The sequence below is a fragment of the Hypanus sabinus genome, chromosome 22 (genome assembly GCF_030144855.1).
Source record: "Hypanus sabinus isolate sHypSab1 chromosome 22, sHypSab1.hap1, whole genome shotgun sequence".
NCBI classification, from domain to species: Eukaryota; Metazoa; Chordata; class Chondrichthyes; order Myliobatiformes; family Dasyatidae; genus Hypanus; species Hypanus sabinus.
In genome coordinates this window covers 45564952-45590000 of record NC_082727.1, presented here as the reverse complement: position 1 = coordinate 45590000, position 25049 = coordinate 45564952, and the positions used below count along the sequence as shown (strand labels likewise).

Here is a 25049-nt window from a genome sequence, read left to right as displayed (position 1 = left end):
TTGTATCCAGAAAGCGCATTGTAAATGAATCCCAATATTACAATAACAAACTTAATTTTGGTTATGTATACTCCATATTGTACAAACTTACCAGAGTGTGTAACCAGTCAAATAAATCAACCCCTTAAGCTCTTTCCATCAAATTAAACACTGGCTGACTGGCCTAAAATTCATTTCTCTGCATTTTGGACTCTGTACCTGGTAACTTAACGAAAACTAAAATTTCTTTGATGGATTAAGAGTTAAAACAAAACTTCTATATTGTGTAGATAAAATAGTGCAACATAAAAGCTAGCAAGTCAGGGAAGTCAGCAGGCCGTTGCACCACACTGATCTCAAAGCACCATCATATCAAGCTGACATAGACCACAACTTCCAAAATCCCTATTTTCAGCACACTTTGTCATGGACAGCATGTTCTCTGTAGATAACCTCTAATGTAGACACAAAAGTACAAGTGAAACCTAATGTTTTTATCAGCTACATCATCTGAAGTACTGGCTTCACATATATTGAACATGTAACAAAGTGGTTGGACGAATACATATATATTTGTCTCTGTTTGGCATCATTCCCTTTCACCCACACTGCTTGTCTTTAAGAGCAGGGATGTCAACATCCAGATAAAATACGATAGCTCTGAAGTGCCTTCTAGCTGAGAAGCTGTGCTATTAGTTTCTAAGATTAAATGAATTTAGTACTACAGATCACAACAGCTGTGCACAATTCTTTCAAGAAACAAGCATAATTTAAGATGTAGAGTTAAGGTAGAAACATAGAGTACTGTGTAAGAGTCTTAGGCACATGCATATATATGTATATAGCTAGGGTGCCCAAGGCTTTTGGACAGTACACTATCAGGTGAAGAGCAGGTTTGTAAATCTGGGGGAGCAAAGGATGTTGGGAGTAGCAAGGATGGAGTGCCACAGGAGGGGTGTAGGATAGGTGGGAGAGAAAGAGTGCCAGGGGCAGGGGGTGGAGCTGGTGCAGACACACCCAGTCCTGAGACACAAGGCAAGGTCATTTGATTCCAGACAACTAGTTTATTGATCATTACAGAATGTCTCTCTGCCGCTTCCTGCTCCCTCCCCTCTCCCATCCCCTTTTCCCAACCATGATTCCCCTTTCCCTGCCCCCTTCCTACTCCCATTCCACAATAGTAACCCACATCAGAATCAGGTTTAGCATCACTCACATATGTCATGAAATTTGTTTTTTTTTGCAGCAGCAGTAGAGTGCAATACATAAAATTGCTACAATATTGTGCGTATTAAATACCCTAGCTTAAAGATATATATAAGACCTTTACACAGTATTGTAAATTAAGATATTATAAAGCTTAAAATTACTTTTTATTTCTCTTAAAGATTACCAGATAAATTAATCTTACTCTTTTAGTCTTTCTTTTTGCTTACACAATTAAAAAAAATTCTACCTCAAGTCAGCCTAAGCCCATTTCTTGATTATTATCTTGCACTTTTTCTTTTGATGTTGCTATCAGTACTAGAAAATGGTCCTTCATCTACATTTTGTCAGTAATAAACAAATTGTCCATTCTTCCATATTTTCTTGCAACATAGAAGAAGGGCATTTAGCCCATTAAGAGTATAATGATTCTCCATAGAGTCCCATTCCACCATGAATGTCTCCTGTGAATTAATCACCCCAGATTATCACACACAAAATGATGAAGGAACTCAGCAGGCCCAGCAGCATCTATGGGAAAGAGTACAGTCGACATTTTATGCCGAGACCCTTCCTCAGGACTGAAAAAAGATGCATGCTGTTATTCACGTGTAAATCAAACAGCAATATCAAGGAGTTATGAGATAAACTTTAAGATGTGCGGTTCCAAAATTTGATGGGTAGTTTAGATTACTTGGCATCAAATGATATCTTAGCCTTAGTCCCCCTGATAATATTAAGTATTAGTCGGATTTGCACATTAATCGTCCATTAATCTTGTGATGCAAGTTTGGTCTGGGACTTGACCGTTATTAGCAACATTTTAATGAAGTGACAATTTTTGATCATGTGCACAGAAAATGTGAAATTTAAATTGTTCAATCTCTTACACATAGTCAATTGTTTTTTATTTGCTGATTTAACTTATTTTAATATGATCAAATTTATCCTCTCTTATTCTGAAACTGTACAACCAGTTCTGGGTTACTCAATTAGGAAAACATTCTATCAGTGTCCACTCCATCCACCACACCAGAATATTTTTATAATTCAGTAAGATTGCCAGTCATTCCTCTACACTGACAAATAAGCCCAATTCCTCAACTTTCCTTAAAATCCCGATTCTTCACAAGCATAAAACTAGAGAATTTTCACTGATCCATCTGCAAAGCAAGCAGACCCTTCAATAAGCTGGAGTCAATGCTGCTCCCCCAGTGTGTACTTGGCAGAAGACAAGTTCTGTTGCGGCCAACTGTAGATTGATGGTTTGAGTTTGTACTCTTTTATTGTGTGGCTGAGTTACCAATATGTGCTTCCTGTCTTGTATCTGCTGTGTGTGCTTTGTGCACAGTTGGTACTGTGTTCTGCTCCTTGGCCCCGGAGTAATGCTGTCTTGCTTGGCAATGTTCATGAGCATTCACGTATGGTTGAATGACAATTAAGCTTGAATTGAATTTTGAATTGAAGTGCAGTCTCACTAACGGTATAGTTGAATTGAAAGTTTTGTAGTTTTATACTCATACACACGGTCATAAAAAACAGTTTTACCAGCGTTCCAGATTACTAGCTGCCTTTCTGTAACCGCAAGCCAATCATCTATGCTTCATGCAATCAGAATTCATTCTCTTCAAAGTATCATTTGCTTTTTGTTTTCATAATAATTATAATTATCTTTTAAGTGCACCCATAAACATGTGCAAGTGTGCGTACACTCTTCTCTTTGGTTGTTCATTGGAATCCGATGACGACGTCCACTCCTTTAACAGTGAGATCTTTGATGACTATACAGTCCTATCCTGGACCCACAAGTTCTATTGCATGTGGGACATGTATATGTGGTAGTGATGGCAACCATGGCTGCATTTCTCCCGGCTCTCTTCTGCTGTCTTCTGGTTGTTCTTTCCATCTCCAAAATATGAACCCTGTCCCTGCACAGCTGTCGCCAAGTGTTACGGTCAGCAGCAACATCCTCCAGGTCCTCAAGTCTGATCTTGCACTTCCTTAAAGCATTCTTCATCTGATCCTTATAGCTCTTCTTTGGCCCTCCAGCTGAGCATCGACCATGATGTAGCTGGCCGTAGAACACTGCGGGGTAGCCGACATGGGGGCATCCTTATCACGTGCCCCAGCCACTGCATCTGACGCTGGGTGATCATGGCCTCAATACTTCTGCAGTTGGTCTTTACGAGTATTTCAGTGTGAGGCACCCCCTCACGCCAGGAATTCCCAGGATGTGCTGAAGGCAGCTTATGTGGAAGCGCTCCAAGGACTTGATGTGACGGCAGTAGGTTACCCAAGCTTCACAGCCATAAAGGAGGGTGGTGACACGGACCGCTTGGTATACGGCGACCTTTGTGGAGGGACGAAGGCTCCTGTTCAGAGAGACTATACGCCGAAGTCTCCCAAAGGCAGCTGATGCCTGTTTGATGCGGCTCTGGATGTTGTTGTCAATGCCGCTATGCTCAGAGAGAATGCTCTGCAGATATTTGAAAGGTGGCACCACGGGCACACTGGGGGGAGCAGTGCCTCAATCGCCTTTATACAGGGGTCTGCGGGAGTAGCCACAGGAGCAGTCAGCAGGGGGCGTGTCCAGACATGTATATGTAGTTCACCACAGGGCAGGAAGGGCGGGTGGGACACTAGCACTCCATTAACAAACCATTTCTGTCTTGGTGGTATTGATGGTTAGCCCCATCCTGCTGTACGCTCTCACCACCACAGCAAGGACAGTCTGAAGATCCTCTGGAGTATGGGCCACAAGAGCACAGTCATCTGCATACTGCAGCTCCAGGACCCGGTCTCTGTGGAGTTTGGTGGTTGCGTGGAGCCTCCTGATGTTAAAGAGATTGCCATCTAATCTGATGTCCACTGCCACACCACTGCTGTCTTCAACCTTGTTGTGGAGAGGCTTGGTAACACACAAGAGGAAGATATTAAAGACCACTGGCGCTAGCATACACCCTGCCTCACCCCTGTGTGTACAAGGAAGGGCTCGGACTCTTGTCCTCCTATGATCACCCGAGCAGTCATCCCATCGTGGAACTGGCAGAGGATGTTAACAAGTTTATTAGGACAGCCAATCCTGAGGAGGGCATCCCACAAGAGCTCTCCTTGCACTGTGTCGAATGCTTTGGAGAGGTCGACAAAGGCCCTAAACAGGTCCTGATGTTGCTCCTGGCACTTGTCCTGAAGCTGCCGGGCTGTGAAGATCATGTCGATCGTGCACCTGTTCGTCCTAAACCCACGCTGCGATTCAGGCAGCATTGACTCGGTGATGTTGCTGATGGGCCTCTGAAGCATCACCTCAGCCAGGACCTTTCCAGCAACAGGAAGGAGTGATATGCCCCTACTAGTGCCACAGATGGCCTTATCACCCTTTTTCTTATAAATTACAATGATTGCATTTCTCCATTGCTGTGGGATGTTCTCGTCAGTCCAGGCCTTGGTGATGTACTGGTAGAGGATGCGCATACACATATACCCATTGTTCATCAGTAACTCAGCAGGGATATTTTCAGTGCCAGGGGTCTTATTGTTCTTAAGGGAGTGGACACACACACACACACATACACATACACACACACACACACACACACACACACACACACACACACACACACACACACACACACACACACACACACACACACACACACACACACACACACACACACACACACACACACACACACACACACAACCACCTGTGCAGTGCCTAGAAACCTCCTGAGCAGAAATCCACACTATAGGTCATAGAACATTACAGCACAGAAACAAGTCCATCCACTCACAGTCTGTGCCAAACCATTAATCTGCCTAATCCCATTGACCTTCATCCAGCCCATAGCCCTCCATACCCCTCCATTCCATGCACCTATCCAAATTTCTCTTAAATGTTGAAATCGACCCCAGATCCATGACTTGCACTGGCAGCTCATTGCCCACTCTCACCACCCTCTGAGTGACAAGGTTCCCCCTCATGTTCCCCTTAAGCATTTCACCTTTCAGCCTTAAACCATGACCTCTAGATGTAGTCTCACACAACCTCAGTGGAAAAAACCTTTACCTGACCTATACCCCTCATAATTTTGCATATCTCTGTCAAATCTCCCCTTAATCTTCTACATCTGAGGAGATAAAGTCCTAATTTATTCAACCTTTCCCTATAATTCAGGTTCTCAAGTCCCGGCAACATCCTTTTAAATTTTTTCTGCACACTTTCAATCTTATTTACATCTTTCCTATAGGTAGGTGACCAAAACTGCACACAGTATTCCAAATTAGGCCTCACCATTTTATACAATTTCAATATAGCATCCCAACTCCTGTACTCAACACATTGATTTATGAAGGACAACGTGCCAAAAGCTCACTGAAGGTCAATGTGCCAGAAGCTTTTTTTAAGACCCTATCTACCTGTGACGCCACTTTCAATGATTTATAGATCTATATTCCAGATCCCTCTGTTCCACGGCACTCCTCGGTGCCCTACCGCTCACTGTGTAAGACTTACCCTGGTTGGTCCTCTCAAAGTGCCACACCGTACACTTGTCTGCTTTAAATTCCATCTGCCTTTCTCAGCCCATTTTTTACAGCTTTTCCAGATCCTGCAACAAGCTCGATAGATTTCCATGCTTTCTACTACACCCCCACTATCTCGGAGTCATCCGCAAATTTGCTGATCCATTTTTCCACATTATCATCCAGATTTTTGATATAGATGACAAACAATGACAGACTCAGCACCAATCCCTGTGGCATACCACTAGTTACAGGCCTCCTGTCAGAGAGGCAACCATCTACCACACTCTGGCTTCTTTCATGAAGACAATGTTTAATCCAATTTACTACCTCATCCTGAATGCCAAGTGACGGAACCATCTTAACCAATCTCCCATGCAGGACCATGACACAAACTAAAGTCCATGTATTCAATATCTACTGCCTTGCCCTTAATTAACTTCCTCCAAACTCTATAAGATTGGTGCTCAGTATTGTCAATACATATATTTCTAGCTGGTATCATTTAGACTTCGAGAAGAATTATGGCATAAATAACTTTTTACCTTTTCAGCCCTATCCCTCTTCTACCTATCACCTGTCAGCTTGTACTCATTCCCATCCTCCCACCTTCTTCCTTCGGCTTCTTCCCCCTTCCTTTCCAGTTCTAATGATGGCTCTCAGCTCAAAGCATTGACTGTTCATTTTTCTCCGTAGATGCTGCCTGACCTGCTGAGTTCCTTCAGTATTTTGTGTGTTTTGCTCTGGATTTCCAGCATCTGCAGAATCTCTTGTGTTTGTAGCATAAATAACTTTGTTAAATGGAAAATATTGTGCAAAATATTTAAATGTCTTTAATAAAACTAACAAACTGAAGGAAGAAATATTTATATGGTTGGATCATTTTCCTTGTACATGGAGTGGATATTGTAAGCAACGAGAAACTCCTGCAGCTAGAACTTTGTGAATCAGAGTGACCAATAGCAACATGGGGCCATCTACTTGTGCACTTGAAATATAAAGCATTAATCTAAGAAAATAACAGGTGGATTTTCTGTGTTATATTCCTCAGGTTAGCAAGTTGGAACGAGAAAAAAACCAAGAGGCTAAGCTGATCAAGGAGCAAGAGCAGCACAAGCACACTGTGTTGGTGACCGAACTCAAAGCCAAGCTACACGAGGAGAAAATGAAAGAGCTGCAGTCTGTGCGAGAGACTCTGCTGAGGCAACATGAAGGAGAACTTCTCAGGGTCATCAAAATCAAAGACACTGAGAACCAGAGACTTCAAGCACTTGTTAATGCCTTGCGAGATGGAGCCGCCGACAAAGTTAAAACAATGCTTTACAACGAAGCTAAAGAAGAGGCTAAAAAGGTGTTTGAGTTTGAGAAAATCAAGCTGCAACAGGAGATCTCAGAACTAAAGGGATCTAAGAAACAAGTGGAAGAAGCGTTAAGTCAGGCTATTCATGCTGATAAGATGAAGGCTGCAGAAATAAGAAGCGTGTACCACCTGCACCAAGAGGAGATCTCCAGGATAAAGAAAGACTGTGAAAGAGAGATTCGTAGGCTGGTACGTTTTGCATTCTTAACATAGCTACAATTGCTGGTAAATGCATGTTTCCTATGAAAGATGAATTTAAAGATTGTTCCTGTTATTTAAAATATAACAGATAGATCTATAGTAATAATCTCTTAAACCTGATGTGATTACTTGAGGATTTAATTGCACAACAGTATAATCTAAATGAGCTTTAGCTTCGAAATAGCTCATGATAAGTAATGTAGTGATTTCCTGAAATAAATTACCTTTTGTTTTTTTCTGTATAAAAAATTAAATTTTAGAAATGATATTGAATCGATTCTAGCATTTTTCATCAAGTTACAATCTTACTAGCAATGCTGTATGTATTATCTAAGTTGGTTGATATAGCAGGCATCTTATTAAATAAACCTTAAAATATAAGGTGAGGATTAAGTGAGATTATTGCTTTCAAGTGAGATGCCACTCTCTAGTATTTTTCTATAGATATCTTCCTGCTGCTTGTGAAAAAAATAATATTACTATTAAAAGAACAGCTTGCTTATTCATCTAGCCATTGTAAAAGTGATGCAACATCAATAACTCTCGTAGACATGGGACAAGAGGTAGGCTTTTATTAGCTGGAAGAAAGCACTGTCAGCAGCAAGAGACCATCACGCAACATCCTGGAGACTGAGGGAGGAGCAGTGCCTCCAGACGCCTTTATACAGGGGTCTGTGGGAGGAGCCACAGGAGCAGTCAGCAGGGGGTGTGTCCAGACAGGTATATGTAGATCACCACAAAAAGCAATAATCTCCAATAATAAATATCTAGGAGTAGGAGAATAACAATCTCAATTTCAAAGCTTCAAATTTCTGCTGCCTCTCCGGTGTCCATCAGTGTAAGCTATGTTAATGCAAATAAATGTAGTGTTATTCAATACATACATTTGTATCTATCCTTCAACTTGCCAAGTATGCAATTAATATACTTCCCTTTGGGCAACCATTTGCACTTATTCATGTTGCCCAAAAGTAAGTATATTAGATCCATACCTGGAAAGTTGAGCAATTATTGGTAGTTTAAACTTCCATGGTTCGAATGGTTCTTGCAGTCAGCTCCTTCATTTGCCATTACAGCTAATTTGTAGATCATCATGGTAACATAAAAACTGGAGTTTATTTAGTAGATCTTAAATTATTCTCCAATTACATTTTCTGTCACACACCCCACTTATACCCCTTTACTCATGCAAACAAAAAATTCTGTTGGAGGTAATGCTTTGAAAATTTGACTGTGCAACAAGTGACAAGTTCTTGGAAAGTATGTGTTGCATGTTTTGTTTTGGTATTTTCAAAACTCTGATTTCAAAATTTAATCTGGAACTATTGGTCATGACGGCAAATGATTCAAAGACAAGTGACACAAGATTAACTGGAAGAAGCCGGTGGAAAAAAACAAAATTTGTTGTCAGATCTTGTATTTTTATGGAAGGTAATACATTGCTGATTGTTGTCTCAGATAAAATGTCTTTTTTTTTAAAAAAAAGCTATGAATTGGGAATGAAGTCATTGTGGAGTTGTTGGAGAGGAGGCTGAAATTGATATGGTATCAGAATTGGAGAGGACAGAGTCTGCAAATTTCGAACCAGGTAAAAGGGTAAAAAATCGCAATTGGGGATGGGTTAGAAAGATGTGTTTCTGAGTTAAGATTAATGATTAAAGTGTAAGAATTTTCAATGCATTTGGATTGAAAAAGCAGAGGGAGAAGATTTTATTGAGGTGATTTGTTGGAAGAGAGAGTTTATGTATTGAAAGTTGACTTGGATTGCAGAGGAAGTTTGTGAAGTGTTGTGGACATGGAGTGGAAAATGGCTCTGAGCTGGAAGTGGGTTTGAGAGCAAATACTCTCCTCAACTGGAAAAGTCTCTTTGACCGTATGAATTGTCATTGGAAAGTAGAAGCGAGAGGCTGATTGTTTCCATTTAATATGTTTAATTGCCAAAACAGCTCATTCATTCTTCTGTTTTTGAATAACTACTGTACCACAAGACAATGGAACCAAATTAATAGTAAATGTTCAGAGATATTCTTAATAGTGCTTAAGTAAGAGACTCTAAGTTAAGAAGTAAGGTTCTTGAAGTTATGGTGTAATTTCATTGACGCAGGTCTATTAATTTCCTATGAGTAAAGAGCAATTACAATCCATCGAAACATAAAAACTATAAAATGAATAAGCAAAAAATGCTAGAAATACTTAGCATGACCAGCAGCATTCATAGATGTTTGTTGACATGTTGACTAATTATAGACAATTATATACAGTGGTTTAGAAAAGACAAACTGAGTAACAAATCATGTATTTAAATGAAATAGAGAAAAAATTAGAACACTACCAATAGTACTACAGTACTATAAAACTGTATTATTCCCTAATACTTATCGACAGAGGAAGTCATCCTCATCACTTTCTTTTGACTGTAAATGAACAAAATCTGTGCAGACACCTAGTGCAGATAATGAATTGCTTTCATTCAATGCTGCCGACAATTGTATCCTCCAAACCTTCATTTTCATTGTAACATTCAAGATAGTTATCAATACCTTCAATTTCTTCATAGGTCCTAACTTGTTGAAGTAGTGAAAATCATTTCACTTGCACACCTGGCTGTTTCCGGCATCTCCAGGTTTTGAATGCTTGAAACTGCGGGAGCAAAACAGCTCTGAGTCTTGCTTCATATTTCTCAACAACTATCAGTGACAAAAATTGCAGCTTTTTGAACACCAACACCTGCAACTGACACTTTTTAGAAACTCTTCAATATGCTGTGTGAAGTCTAACAGCCAAGCAAGTGCACACGACTGATGCTGGTTAGAAGTAGTTTGGCAACAGCCTCCTGCCCCAGTTAAGCGGCATTGTGTCCCAAATAAATGAAGGGAATCCCAGCTATTTTCTCAATTTGTTTTTGTTCTTTAAGAGTTATCCTAAATATAGAGCCGTCTCAATTAACCAATGACCAAATTAACTAGAGTTCATTGTTTTATTTGTGCAATAAATGTACAATAATATACAGTGAATATTCTGTGCTTGTTTTTCACTAGAACAAAGTATTTCTGGTACTATCTTCTTTTGTTTATGATTTACCATATCTGTAGTATATTGTTTTATTAAAAAAAACTTACTCATTTATCCAAATAGTTGGCAGTCCCTCATTTAAAAATAAACAGCAAAATTTTCAGATAAAGAAAGTTAAAAGATATTATCTATTACTACTACAAAGCAAAGATATAAGTTTAGGTAGGGTATAAATGAGATGAAAAATTCAAAGTGGTATTATCCTGGTTTACAATTATGCTAAACTTCAATTCAAGCACAGGGAAACAATAGAAAATTGTTGGGTCAAACAAAAGTATTTTGGATTTTCAGCAACTAAGATCTTTAATTTTGAATAAGCTAATATTCCTCATTACACAACTTGCATTGGTTAATTGAACAATGAAGCTCTACATTTGGAATTCATATTGCAGTTATGCAGTACACAAAAGGCTGCATATCCTTCCAAAAAACGCAAATAAATTAATCATATACTTGCTACTCATCCTCACTGCCGCAGAACTACACATTTCACATCATATAAGACAGTAACAATAAGTTTGTTTCTAATTCTGATCAACTCCTTCAGTTATTTTGTTCTCTCCTAATGCCACCTCCTACAGACACGTCTGTCTGAGTCACCAGACACGTCTGTCTGAGTCACCAGACTCAGTGCGGATTTCATCTTAAGTGCTGCAGAGTCAATAGGCATTACCAGTGTCCAATCATTAGATATGTGGATTATTCAAGATCAATCAAGAGAAGCACCATTAAACTGCAGCACACTGCATAATTAATGAGTGGAGCTTCAACAAAATGTAGAATATAATGGACAGCATACTTGGGATGTAAAAAGCTGGAAATACTTCTATAGGTTGGATTTATCACAAAGTCATTAATTGTAGCTCCAGTCTGTTAAAATACCACAGTCTGTACAATTGCCATCAACTCATTTTCATGAAAGCAAGGTATTAGACATTTTAAAAACTATATTTATGCACATATGCACTTACAAATATATGAAAGTTGACCTTACAATGTCCTGAGCTTGAAGATCTGGAACCAGATGTCTAAATTGGAAGTTAATGTCTAAACACAGTTATATCCATGATGTGAAACCTTTCCAATACACTCCTTAGTCACATTTGGTACCATAAGCAGGGTAAACCACCAGAGGTATTGGTGCTGTGGGACACAGTTCGGAAGGAGTACCACTGCGAGTTCTCCATATCTCAAGGGTCTCATGATTAAACATAGAAAAGTATACCATCTCTTTATTGCCGCATATTATCCCCGCTCAGTTAATAAATCAATGTTCTTCCATAATTCTGCATATATCCTCCATTAATTTTCCCCTCATTCTCCTACAAAAATGAGGGGAGATTTGGCGGAGGTACACAACATTATGAGGGCCATATATAGAGTAAATGTAAGAAGGTTTTTTCCACTGAGGGGTGACATTAGAACTAGAGGTCATAGGTTAAAGGTGAAATATTTAAAGGGCACTTTACTCAGAGGGTAATAAGGGTTTGGAAGGCTTTCACTCAAATTTTAAGAGAAATTTGGATTAGTAGAATGATGGGAGACGTATGGAGGGCTATGCTTCATGTGCAGGCCGATGGATCTAGGCAGAATGATAGGTTGGCCGAGACTAGGTGGGCCGAATGAGCTGTACCTGTGCTCTATGACTCTATAACACGGTTGAAAGAAACTCTAAAGGAAAACTGAAAATAGAAAGGGTACAGCATACATTGAGGGGCATCAACTGTCAAGAAGGACGTAATGTCAGGTCTGTTCATAGGACCACCACAGCTGATTTAAATTCTTGTCTTGTCCCAGGAACAGTCCCTTGTTTGTTGGGAATCAGAGAGTTGGTTCACAAGTTCAGTCCTTGCACAATGGTTATTGGGCAGATAAAGTAATCTGTGATGGCATTGGGTTTCTTGACTGCAAAGTTCTAAACTCAAATGAAGATCTTAAGCCCAATCCGACATAGGTAGCTATGGGTACCCTCACTAAGGGGAGGTTATACTGCAGCTACCTACTCTTCAAAGACTAGTTCAATTTCCTTTTTGTCCTGCATGTTGTTTGGCTGCATACACTCAGTATTTGACCAGTCAGTCACCACCCCACACCCCCCCCCCCCCACCTGACCAAGGAGGAAATACTTCCAGCAAACAAAATAGTTTAAATACAATTCATTTATTTTTAGTAATATGCTTTTAAATCCAGACAAAATTCTTGAAAGACATTTAAAACTCACAGATGTTCTCTATCTTATGAAATATTTTCAAATTTAAAATTATTTCTAAAACACAAAGGAGTTCCAAAATACAGGTACCATTCCTACAAGCTAAAAAGACACCTCAACAAATTGAAGATGAATAAATCATCCATCGCAGAAAGTGAAGGCAAAGGAATAGATTCCAGACACCCTGTCTTTCTGTCATTCTTCTTGATGTTCTCAGACCATTCCTATGAAACCCGACTGCTGTCTTACACTTATGCAGTTTTTCTGCCACTTGGGTGTCTTCACATACATGATTTTTTTTTTCAGATACCTTTTCACACATGTGGTCTAAAAGGTTCTCAGATGGAGTTCAGAGATACCCACAATTAATGCAGTGACGCTGACTCTCAGAGCACCCAAACCTTCCAACTATTAATAGATCAGCTATTTGATGTGCTAAGTGACCAGTATCAATCTGGTCAGCAAGCTTCCTTGAACTAAGTAACTTAGTGTTGTCTGGTTTGAAACAAGCCAATTAACATAAATCTTATTATTTTACATTGCAACCAGCCCAATGCTCTGGACCAGCATCCTGTGCTCCATAGTTAGTACTGTTTGTTTGCAAAGCTGTCCTTTTAAATTCAGAGTAATTATTGCTTTCCATTTTCATTAAGAACAGAAAGCTGTCTCCCGATTACGACAAGAAGCTAAACAAAGAATATTGATTGGAAGTTTAATGACTCAAAATCAACTCTTTGATCTCTAGAAGTTTCACTTGCTCTGTTAGAAAGCTGAGCTTGGCAAAAAAGGTTCTGTGGCCCTGAAAAGTGAACATCCATCTCAAACCTATTTGATGAATTTCAGACTCAGATTTCACTTCATATAAAATGCTTATGATGAAGGAATTAATACAGATTACATTCACCTTTCCTGTAATTTAAATGGTTAGACTTCCAAAGATTTCTGCTTCACTTTGCCATGACATTTGTAAGAACTCAGATGGATAGATACGTAGACCTTACACGTCAAAGGGGTAAATGCACAGTTTTCAGCACTTGTCCTTTCTCCCTGTCTAGACCAGCTGCACATCTCTCTCTGCCAAAGTTATAAACACAATTTTATCTTTCCTGCTGTACGTACAGAAGGCACAGAAATGTGAAAATTATTTCACTCGGCATGTGATACGGACTTTTCTTAGAATGATAATCAAACGCCTCAATGTTCTCTCTCCACTTCAATCACATTTTGTTCCCAGTCACATTTGGTACTTAAACCCAGTAAGTGCAATCCAAATGCTATCTTCTGAATGCAGTGTCATTCTCCAAAGTAGGACTAAGTGAGTCTATCTACTGTATCTAAATATTAAAGGAAATAAGCTTACATTCAGGTTTTTTAAACAAAATACATCATTCTTGATTTAGGTGTTCAGATTAATTTCCAAGCCCACCTTAGAGTCATGTATTGCATCAGGTTTGGAAAAATACTGCAAGCAGCTGGTTAGATCTGGGAAGTTAGAGGTGTGGGCACAAGATAGATGGTGTTATGAGAATGTAGCTAACAAAAAAATATTTGGAACGTAAATTAGCGAACCTTGGTCTTTTAGATTATCATGGCAAAGCAGCCTCAACAGACAGCCTTCTGTGAAATAAGTGAAGAGTCCCACATTAACTGAGCAACTTGATTCCTTTTATAAGTACATTTTAAAATTTTGCCACAATATACCTGAAAATAGAGCTGCTCGCTTTGAACTGCTCTCTTATTATGTTGGTGCCAGGGGAGGATGAAATTTACTTTGATTATATCAAATTCAAACTTACACTTCCTTTTATGTAGGGTGCTGTTGTCGAACAATTTTTCATTCGGTTTGTCCCAATTTGTATTGGAGCCAGCATTTTTTGTCCCAGGTATTCTTCCCCCTATTTGGAATTCAGCAAGTATCATTGTATTTTGGAGGAGGGAAAGGAAGGGATAATGGAAGATGTCAGGCTGGTGAGGCAGAAGTGCCATATGCATACTGGGTATTCTGACTGCAAAATGTTCAAAGAGAGTTATTCATCTCTCTGGTTGGAGCTATTACTGTAAAAGGGAGACCAGTGGGTTATGTTATTTGCTGCAGTGCAGTTTTGCATGATTTAAGGTAACAAAGTTTTAAGCACCATCATATTCCCTTTATTTTTACCTTGGGCATCCTTTCCAAGCTTGACCTGGAATTGTCCTTCATGTCAGCTAATGCATCTATCACAAATTCAAATGAACTATTTTGTCTCCCTCAGCATGTGAAAATGACATTAGCATAAAAATTTTACTGATTCCCCAAAGATATCAGGATTCAATGTTCCCACATCTCTACGCTGTTCTTTGCTTATTGCCACTACTTACACCAACAAGGAATTATTCCAGTTTATTTGGGAGCAGAAATATGAAAAAAGACAAAGGAATACTCATTTCCCCATGATCTCAGTTAACGTCTTCAATATAATGCAGCCCAACAATCTTCTGACACAGAAAAGTACTTCTCTGCATGTTTTCAAAAATCAGTGCGATAATCTATGGCCTTAGTTGTTTTTCTTTGTAGTGTCCCAGAAAACATTCTAACCATATGAAAGGTCCAGGCATGGCCTGGAGAGATTAAAGGAGTCACGCAGTAAGAGCTTCCAGCCAGATATCACCAGGTACTAAAACAAATGCCACATTCCAAGCTTGCCAGTCTGCTACCTCAGGGAAATAAGAGTGCATAGATTAATGCACGGTGCATGTGTTTAGCTATGTCCTTGAGTGATATAGCTGCTTTTGAGAAACTAGCATTAGAGATAGTGCATAATGTTGAAACTAAAGGGTATTTTAATTCAGTACTGCCAGCACATTTAATTAAAGTAACTGTCTTCATTCTATTATTTGTCAAATAGCAATGATTTATAGGTGTGCTAGGCTGATTATTATCTTCATTCGCCCCAGGTGTCTTAGAATTTTGTGCAGTCTGACATCTCTCTATGAGTGCCTTTTTATAATTCATGTCACAAAATAGAGGAATTAGTATGAAAGGGGCTTAGTTTTCTGGAATACTAGAACCGTTAAAGAAACAAAATTTATTCATATGTTGTCTACTGAGCTGTCATTGGTCTGAACAAATTTGATGGAGTTATTCCAATTTGGCATAAGGTGACTGATGAATTTGTAAAACATCAGATTGCCCTATCCTTCAACTCTCCACCCTGCTGGGGAATCAGATTTCTGTTCTCTGTTATATTTGTCAGCTGTCTAGATATTTGTAGTCTTGAGGGTATTTGAACATAAGACAACTCATATTCTACCTTTAACCAATGCAGTCTTAATGCTAGTTGTGTAAAATGCTAGTTGCTGATGTGGCATCATATAATTAGGATGGTGCAAAAAGAAAATAATATGCCTATCTTTGCTCAGTAATCCAAAGCATTTTGATGATCATGAAAAAAAGGCTTTAGAGATTATTTTCTTTGGTGTACTCTACTTTCAGCAGATGATCCTTTTAGATCATTGTAGCTGAAAGAACACAGAGGAAGAAGTTCAACAGAATTTAAAGTTCTTCATGTGGAGTTAGTTAACAATTTTTTTTTCTCCCTCTCCTTCCCCCATCCCACCTTTTAACTCACCTCCTCATCTGTCATTCTCCAGTCCAGCTGAATGGGTCTTGGCCCGAAATGTTGACTGCTCTCCTTTCTGTAAATGCTGCTTGGCCTACTGACTTCCTCCAGCACTTTGTGTGTGTTGCTTGCTAACAAAACTTCAAAATAGTTAGGTAAATGCCAATTAGAATTTATGTAAATGCTTAATGATCAACAGTAACAATGATTGGATATAGTGTTGCGCCAATAGAGTGCATAATTAGCATTTATAATATTCATCAAATAATGGAAATCTAGTTTTGTGGATCAACCTTGAAGAAGTAGTGACCTTCTTACCCTCCCCCTCCAACTAGCTGAGGTCAGCAACCCCTCCCCCCCAACCCCCCCCCCCCCCTGTTGTCTGAGCACACTATACTCGATCATTGTAAGTCAGTGTGGGCCGCAGACTCCACCCACTTCAACCTCTTAATTCATTCTTGTCTGGCCTGGATCTTGTTCAACAGCATCTCCCTCCCCTGGTGCCAATCTTGCTCATTAAACTTCCCCTTCCCTCACCCCATTTGTACTCAGCCTGCATACTCTCTCTTACTTAATTGATCACTAGACAAAGAAGATTGGGCAGTGCCTTGTGTCAACTTAACCGTAAGAATGAATAACTTTTTGCCATTTTAATTTACTTAAATCTGGATAACTCTTGATTTACACTACAGTCGTTGGATGCTAACTGAAGCAATAAACTGAAAGACCCTTTACTCAATTCTGGATTTCATAATTTTACTAAAAGTAGAGGAAATTAAGGCAGTTTGTTTTTTTTAAAAGTCCAAAGAGTTTTAAGGCTTGTGAGTTATGACTTATGATTAATTATGCAGTAAATTACTTAAATTAGCTGTTAATTGCTCCAATGCTATTAATAAATCGTCTGCAGTTATAAATAATTTTTGTACAATATCTTTATATAAATGAGATGGCTAGACTGATGCAATATTCCCTTCTGCATGGATAGTTCTTTCTAGTGAACTTGGTGCTTTGTGTCAAGGCAATCAGTTAGCAACCCTGTGTGAATTGTGCCAGACCGTAATAACCATACTATACCCAAATTCAAAACATGTTTATGAAAGGCTGTGGTTAACCTATGCAATTTAATTTTCCTAACAAAAATGAAATATGAAAACTCTTGATCAGTAAGAAATTTAACTGTTCTGTGGGTTAACTTTAACTTATAACCATTGCAATTTATCACAGTAATAGTAACAGGAGATTTTCCAGGATTCAGTATATATGAATCAATGTCTGGGAGCACTGCCATTTTACTGATGTGTCATCTAGATCATCAACTAACGTGACAGCTTCAGACATTTCTCAGTTGCTCTCCAGAGAGCTTGTGAAAATGAAGATGCTGGCAATGTCTGTTGAATTTCCTCATCATTCACAACATTAGAACAACTTCCGGAGCAAAGTTAGGCACCAAGGTTAGATCTCCTTAAATGGAAATGAACAATGACACAAGGTTCTTAAGATAAAGCATTTTTACTAAAAAATAATCCTCTTGCATTATCCCCTTCATCAAATGTTCAATCAGCTAGTTTCTATGATCTTTCAAAACAGATGGTGATATTTTCTCAAACACCCACCTCACAATATCTGAGTGCACTCTATTACCTGACCAGATTGGCCAGAAATTTAGTGCGGACTATCAAATCAACAATAGAAGAAAAGGCCTAAATATCACAGATGCAATAACTTATTTCATCAAAGCAGAAAATACTGAGAGGTTATTTGACAGAGTCGGTCAAAATCAAGATGGCTTTGAATAGTGAGCACAAGAAAATCATTCTCTTCAGCAGATAGGGAAGGAGCAAAGAGCATAAATTGAAAATAATTGATGATGGGTCAGTGATGACAGAAGGAAAAATATTTTTTATGAACAGTGTAGACATATCTGTAATTCAGTGCCAAAAAAGGAGGCGAAGGCAGATTTTAAATACAGTACAATATAGCACAGGCACTGGTCCATTGGCCCAAAATGCTGTTTGAACTAATTAAGCTAATGGCATCCAATTAAACTAATCCCTCAGCCTACACAGAGTTTACTTCTCTCCACTCTTTGTATATAAATTTATTTGTCTAAAAACCTCTCCCATATCTACCTCCGCCACCATCTTCGGCAATGCATCCCAGGCAGTCACCACTCCCTGTGTAAAAGTTTGCAGCTCAAAGTACATTTATTATCCATGTTATTATCCATTTATAATCCACACATTATACAATCTTGACAATCCTTTCCTTATAGCCAGCTGCAAAACGAAGAAGGCTAAAAGAACCCATGAATAAAGGAAGACCATCAAATACCCAATGTGCTGGAACAAAATTAATCGTGCAAATAATTACCAAATAACATTCAGAACTGAAGTTCACAAAAGTGAATCCATAGCCATGAAGCCAGAGTCAGCTGATCCTGGATCCCAATCATATCTCTTGCTCCACACATCTCTTTTGAACTTTCTGCCTTCCACCTCAAATGCATGTCCTCGAATATTTGGCATTTCAACCCTGGGAACAAAGCTCTCTACCCATGCTGCACATAATCTTATAACCTTCTATTAGGTGTCCCCTTAGCATCTCCCATGCCAGAGAAAACAACTCAAGTTTGTCCTACATCTCCTTATATCTATCTCCTTTCCTCTAATCCAGGCAACATGCTGGTAAACTTTTTCTGACCCTTTCCCCTAGCCTCCAAATTTTTCCTATAAAGGGACAACCAGAAATGAATGCAATACAGGCAATGCACACAAAATGCTGAGTTCCTCCCATGTTTATGAATTGAATACAATACTCCAGATTTTCATACAGCTGCCACATAACTTTCTTATTCTCCAACTTATTACCTTGACTTCTAAAGGCAAGCATACCATATGCCTTCCTTACCATCCTGTCAACTTGGCAGCTACTATTAGTCTTTACTTTCATAGGGAAACAGGAAAGGCAATTAATGAGAAAAAAATCTCAGGGTAAGGGGAAAAATTTGGGGTAAGGTATTGATTAGGTTACTACTATTTTGAAGCAATTCTGTTCCCTGATACCAGAATTTAGAATTACACTGGGTGATTAGAAGGTATAAAATTCACACTTATACTTGAATTAAATGTATTGATATTAAAAAGAAAAGTTGCATTTGCCTATCCTTTCATGACCTCAGGAGGTGCATGGATACTTTACAGCTAATTCAATATTTTGTAATCAGTGTAACATTGGAAACATGATAGACAATTTGCAAGCTTCTACAAATAGCACTTAAATTATAACCAGATCGTTTGTTTTTAGCTATTGGTTAAGAAGTAAATAAAAACAAGAACTCACAAGGGAAATCCTGTGTTCTTTTAACTTGTGCTCTGGGATCCTTTAAGCTTTGTTGGTGGGGGAAAGCAACAAAGATTTGAAGAAAATGCAATTTTTATTTTCAGCTACAACACTTTCTTTTTCACTCTCTCTCCTCTATTTTCTGTTGTCTCCTACTTATTACAGGTGTCCAGGTGGGTGACTTGTGATGATCAATTCTCACCACCCTCTCTCAGGCAGCATCACTATACAAGTGTAATTTTCGTGGTATCTAGCCTATTATAAAGAGACGTTTTGCTTTCTACACCAGTTCTCAACAATTTCAAACCTGTTTGACTTCTAGATTTTTCTGCTTCAAATAGTCATAGAGCCATGCAGCATGGAGGAAGGCTGTCAGCCCAACTCATCCATTCTGGCTCTGTTGCCCTGTAAACTAGTCCCATTTACCTGTTTTTGGCCCATAGCCTTATAGATTTTGACTATACATAGACTTACCTTTATACCCTCCCCCTTCATTCCTGGACAAATCCTTATGAACCTCCTCTGGACTCTCTCCAATGACGACACATCCTTTCTAAGATATGGGGCCCAAAACTGTTGACAATACTCCAAGTGCAGCCTGACTACTGTCTAATAAAACCTCAGCTTTATCCCCTTCTTTTTATATTCTACTCACTTTGAAATGAATGCCAGCATTCCATTTGCCTTCTTTACCACAGACACAACATGTAAGTTAATCTTCCCGTAGTCTTATATGAGACAACAGACAATAGGTGCAGAAGTAGACCATTTGGCCCTTCAAGCCTGCACTGCCATTTTGAGATCATGGCTGATCATCTACTATCAATACCCGGTTCCTGACTTGTCCCCATATCCCTTGATTCCCTTATCCATAAGATAGCTATCTAGCTCCTTCTTGAAAGCATCCAGAGAATTGACCTCCACTACCTTCCGAGGCAGTACATTCCAGACCCCCACAACTCTCTGGGAGAAGTTTTTCCTTAACTCTGTCCTAAATGACCTACCCCTTATTCTCAAACCATGCCCTCTGGTACTGGACGCTCCCAGCATCTGGAACATATTTCCTGCCAATCCCTTAATAATCTTATATGTTTCAATCAGATCCCCTCTCAATCTCCTTAATTCCAGTGTGTACAAGCCCAGTCTCTCTATCCTCTCTACGTAAGACAGTCCAGACATCTCAGGAATTAACCTCGTGAATCTATGCTGCGCTTCCTCTACAGCCAGGATGTCCTTCCTTAACCCTGGAGACCAAAACTGTACACAATACTCCAGGTGTGGTCTCACCAGGGCTCTGTACAAATGCAAGAGGACTTCCTTGCTCTTGTACTCAATTCCCTTTGTAATAAAGGCCAACATAATAGCCTTCTTCACTGCCTGCTGCACTTGCTCATTCACCTTCAGTGACGGATGAACAAGGACTCCTAGATCTCTTTGTATTTCTCCCTTACCTAACTCTACACCATTCAGTTAATAATCTGCCTTCCTGTTCTTACTCCCAAAGTGGATAACCTCACACTTATTCACATTAAACATCATCTGCCAAGTATCTGCCCACTCACCCAGCCTATCCAAGTCACCCTGAATTCTCCTAACATCCTCATCACATGTCACACTGCCACACAGCTTAGTATCATCAGCAAATTTGCTGATGTTATTCTCAATGCCTTCATCTAAATCGTTGACATAAATCTTAAACAGCTGTGTTCCCAATACCGAGCCCTGTGGCACCCCACTAGTCACCACCTGCCATTCCGAGAAACACCCATTCACGGCTACCCTTTGCTTTCTATCTGCCAACCAGTTTTCTATCCATGTCAATGTCTTCCCCCCAATGCCATGAGCTCTGATTTTACCCACCAATCTCCTATGTGGGACCTTATCAAATGCCTTCTGAAAATTGAGGTACACTACATCCACTGGATCTAACTTCCTGGTTACATCCTCGGAAAAACTCCAATAGATAAGTCAAACATGATTTACCCTTGGTAAATCCATGCTGGCTCGGCCCAATTCTATCACTGCTATCTAGACATGCCACAATTTCATCTTTAATAATGGACTCTAGCATCTTCCCCACCACCGATGTCAGGCTGACAGGTCGATGTTCTCTGTTTTCTCTCTCCCTCCTTTCTTAAAAAGTGGGATAACATTAGCCATTCTCCAATCCTCAGGAACTGATCCTGAATCTAAGGAACATTGGAAGCTAAGTCCTTTTGCAGCTCTGATGTTTGGATTTTCTCCCAATTTAGATAATAGTGTCTGCACTTTTGTTCCTTTTACCCAAATACATTTCCCAACACTATTCCATCTGCCATACTTTTGCCCATTCTTCCAATTTGTAGGTCTTGTTGCAATCGCTTTGCTTTCTCAGCACTACCCACCCTTCCAACTATCTTCATATCATTTGCAAACCTTGCCACAAAGCCATCAATTCCATTATCTAAATCACTGACAAGCAATGTAAAAAGTCGTGATCCTAATACTGACCCATGAGGAACACCACTAGACACTGGCAGCCAATCAGAAAAGGCCCCCTTATGCCCAGCCTCTGCCTCCTGCCTGTCAGCAATTCCGCTATCCATGCCAATATCTTTCCTGTAATGCTGTGGGTTTTTATCTTGTTAAGCAGCCTCATGTGTGGTACTTTATCAAATGCCTTCTAAAATCCAAGAAAATGACATCCACTGCCTCTCCTTTGTCCATCCTGCTTGTTACTTCCTCAAAGAACTTTAACAGACTTGTTAGGCAAGATTCCCCTTTACAGAAATCACGCTGACTTTGACTTATCATGAGTCTCCAAGTACTTTATCTTTAATAAATGCTTTCCCAACCACTGAGATTAGGCGAAGTGGCCTGTAATTTCCTTTCTTTTGCCTTCTTCCCTTCTTAAAGAGTGACATTTGCAATATTCCAGGACCATGACAGAATCAAGTGATTCTTGAAAGATCATGACCAATGCATCTGCTATCTCTTCGACCACCTCCCTCAGAACTCTGAGATGTAGTTCAGCTGGTCCAAGTGACTTATCCACCTTAAGACCTTACAGTTTACCTAGCACTTTTTTCCTTTGTAATGGTAATGACAATGGCACTCACTCCTGCTCCCTGATACTCATGGACCTCCGTCACACTGAAGACTGTGGAATAAATTTCCAGCAATTTATTAACTTTCCTCTGCTCTTGTTAGTCCCACTCTGGTGGAGATCATATCGTGAACAGCAAGCCGCATTCCAATTTGAAAAGGCCACATGGTGGTAAGCTGGTTTCTGCCCCCACCCCACAACATCAAGAACTAAGTATGTGACAAAGCTCAGTTGTAGTCTTGAAGAGTTGTACTTTATTCCCTCGACCACATAGGTTTGCTTGAGATTCCTCACACATCCCAAATTTTTATCTACTGGGTTAACAGGGAAAAAAAAGACAACTAAATAAGAATGAGAGAGATTAAGTTGCAGTTGTACAGGCAAGTAAGGAGAGTGGAAGGTGATCTGAAAGAACTGTGTCCCGTTGGAGCCATAATGAAGTAAATTGCCTTCTTCTGTATGATAATTGCTGTTTGAGGTCCTGGGTGGTGAGAAAAGGATGTAAAAGGACAGAAATATAATTTCATACAGTTGCACTGAAAGCTTTCATGGGAATGCTTATTAGTGTTTGATTAGTGCTTTAGAGAGTTCTGGAGAGATTCGTCAAAATTGCATTAGTTGTTGTATGAACAAGTTCAGTGCCTATAACAAGTATTCACTCTACCCCCCCCCCCCCCCCCCGGAAGTTTATTGTATCACAGTGATTTAATATGGCTTTTTTGACCATGAGTAACACAAATGACTCTTTCGTGTCAAAGTGAAAACGGTTCTCTATAAAATGATCTAAATTAAATATAAATAGAAAACACAAAATAATTTATTGAGTAAGTATTCAACCCCTTCAACTCAGTATTTAGTAGATGCACCTTTGGCAACAATTGTAGCCTTGAGTCTGGGTGGATAGGTCTCTGTCAGCTTTGCACATCTCGAGACTGCAATTTTTCCCCATGCTTCTTTACAAAACTGCTCATGCTCTGTCAGATTGCTTGGAGATTGCAAGCCCAGTCACAAATTCTCAATTGGATTGAGAGTTAGACTCTGACTTGGCCACTCCAGGACATTAGCTTTGTTGTTTTTAAGCCATTCCTGTGGAGCTTTGGTTTTATGCTTGGCATCTTTATCTTACTGGAAAACAAATCTCCCAAGTCGCAGTTCTCTTGCAGACTGCATTAGGTTTTCCTCCAGAATTTCCTATACTTTGCTGCATTTATTTTACCCTCTACCTTCACAAGCCTTCCAGGGGCTGCTGCAGTGAAGCATCCCCACAGCATAATGCAGCCACCACCATGCTTCACGGTAGGAACGGTGTGCTTTTGATGATGTGCAGTATTTGGTTTATGCCAAACATAGTATTTAGTCTGATGGTCAAAAAGCCCAATTTTGTGTTTTTCAGACCATAGAACCTTCTTCCAGCTGACTTCAAAGTCTCCCACATGCCTTCTGGCAAACTCTAACTGAGATTTCATCTGAGAATTTTTTTAATACTGAGTTTCTCTTTGCCATACTGCCATAAAACTGCGATTGGTAAAGCATCTAGGCAACAGTTGTTGTATGCGTAGTCTCTCCCATCTCAGCCACTGAAGCTTCTATCTCCTCCAGAGTTGCCATAGGTCTCTTGGTGGCTTCCATCTGTAGTCCTCTTCTTGCACAGTCACTCAGTTTTTGAGAACGGCCTGCTCTAGGCAGATTTACACTGTGCAATATTCTTTTCATTTCTTGATGATTGACTTAACTTTACTCCAAGGGATATTCAGTGAGCTGGAAATTTTCTTGTATCCATCTCCTGATTTATGCTTTTCAATAACCTTTCCACTGCATTGCCTGAAGTGTTCTTTGTCTTCGTGGTGTAGTTTTTGCCAGGATACTGACTCACTAGAAGTTGGACCTCCCAGATCCTGGTCTATTTTTACTACAATCAATTGAAACACTTTGACTGCACATAGGTCTCCAAAAACAAATCTCCATTATGTGACTTCTAAAACCAATTTGTTGCCACCAGTGATGATTTGGGGTGTCATATTAAAGGGGGAGTGGTGAATACTTATGCAATCAATTATTTTTGTTTCATATTTGTAATTAATTTAGATCACTTTGTTTTCACTTTGATACAAAAGAGTATCTTTCTGGTGATAAGTGTCAAAAAAGCTGAATTAAATCCATTGTGATTCAATGTTGTAAAACAATAAAACATGAAAACTTCCAAGAAGGGGGTGAATACTTTTTATACACACTATATATGTATGCACAGGTGCAATGAAAACCTTACTTGAGCTGCATTCCAAAACATAAAACTGGAGACAAGAAAAACATAAATTAAAATAAGTTATACAAAATTCTACAAGAACGAACGCAATTAAAACAAAAACCAAACTCCACTGCAATGCAAGGTAGTCAAAATAGTTATAGTGTTGCTTTACTAAGGTAGTGATTAAGGTTGTTCAAGAACCAAACAGTTAAATTAATGTAGCTGTTCTTGAA

At 39.4% G+C, this 25049-nt stretch overlaps 1 protein-coding gene across 10 annotated transcripts in view; it reads left to right on the top strand.

The window, feature by feature from the left end:
- Positions 1–25049, top strand: part of jakmip3 (Janus kinase and microtubule interacting protein 3) — a 361481-nt gene that overhangs the window by 115874 nt on the left and 220558 nt on the right. For all 10 annotated transcript variants that reach the window (XR_009507472.1, XM_059947651.1, XM_059947652.1 and 7 more), the window contains one exon: positions 6758–7255. Coding sequence is in view for 9 of the 10 variants with exons in the window: in XM_059947651.1 (XP_059803634.1) it covers positions 6758–7255 (498 nt within the window). In the remaining variant the exon portion in view is untranslated. The remainder of the gene's footprint in view (positions 1–6757; positions 7256–25049) is intronic.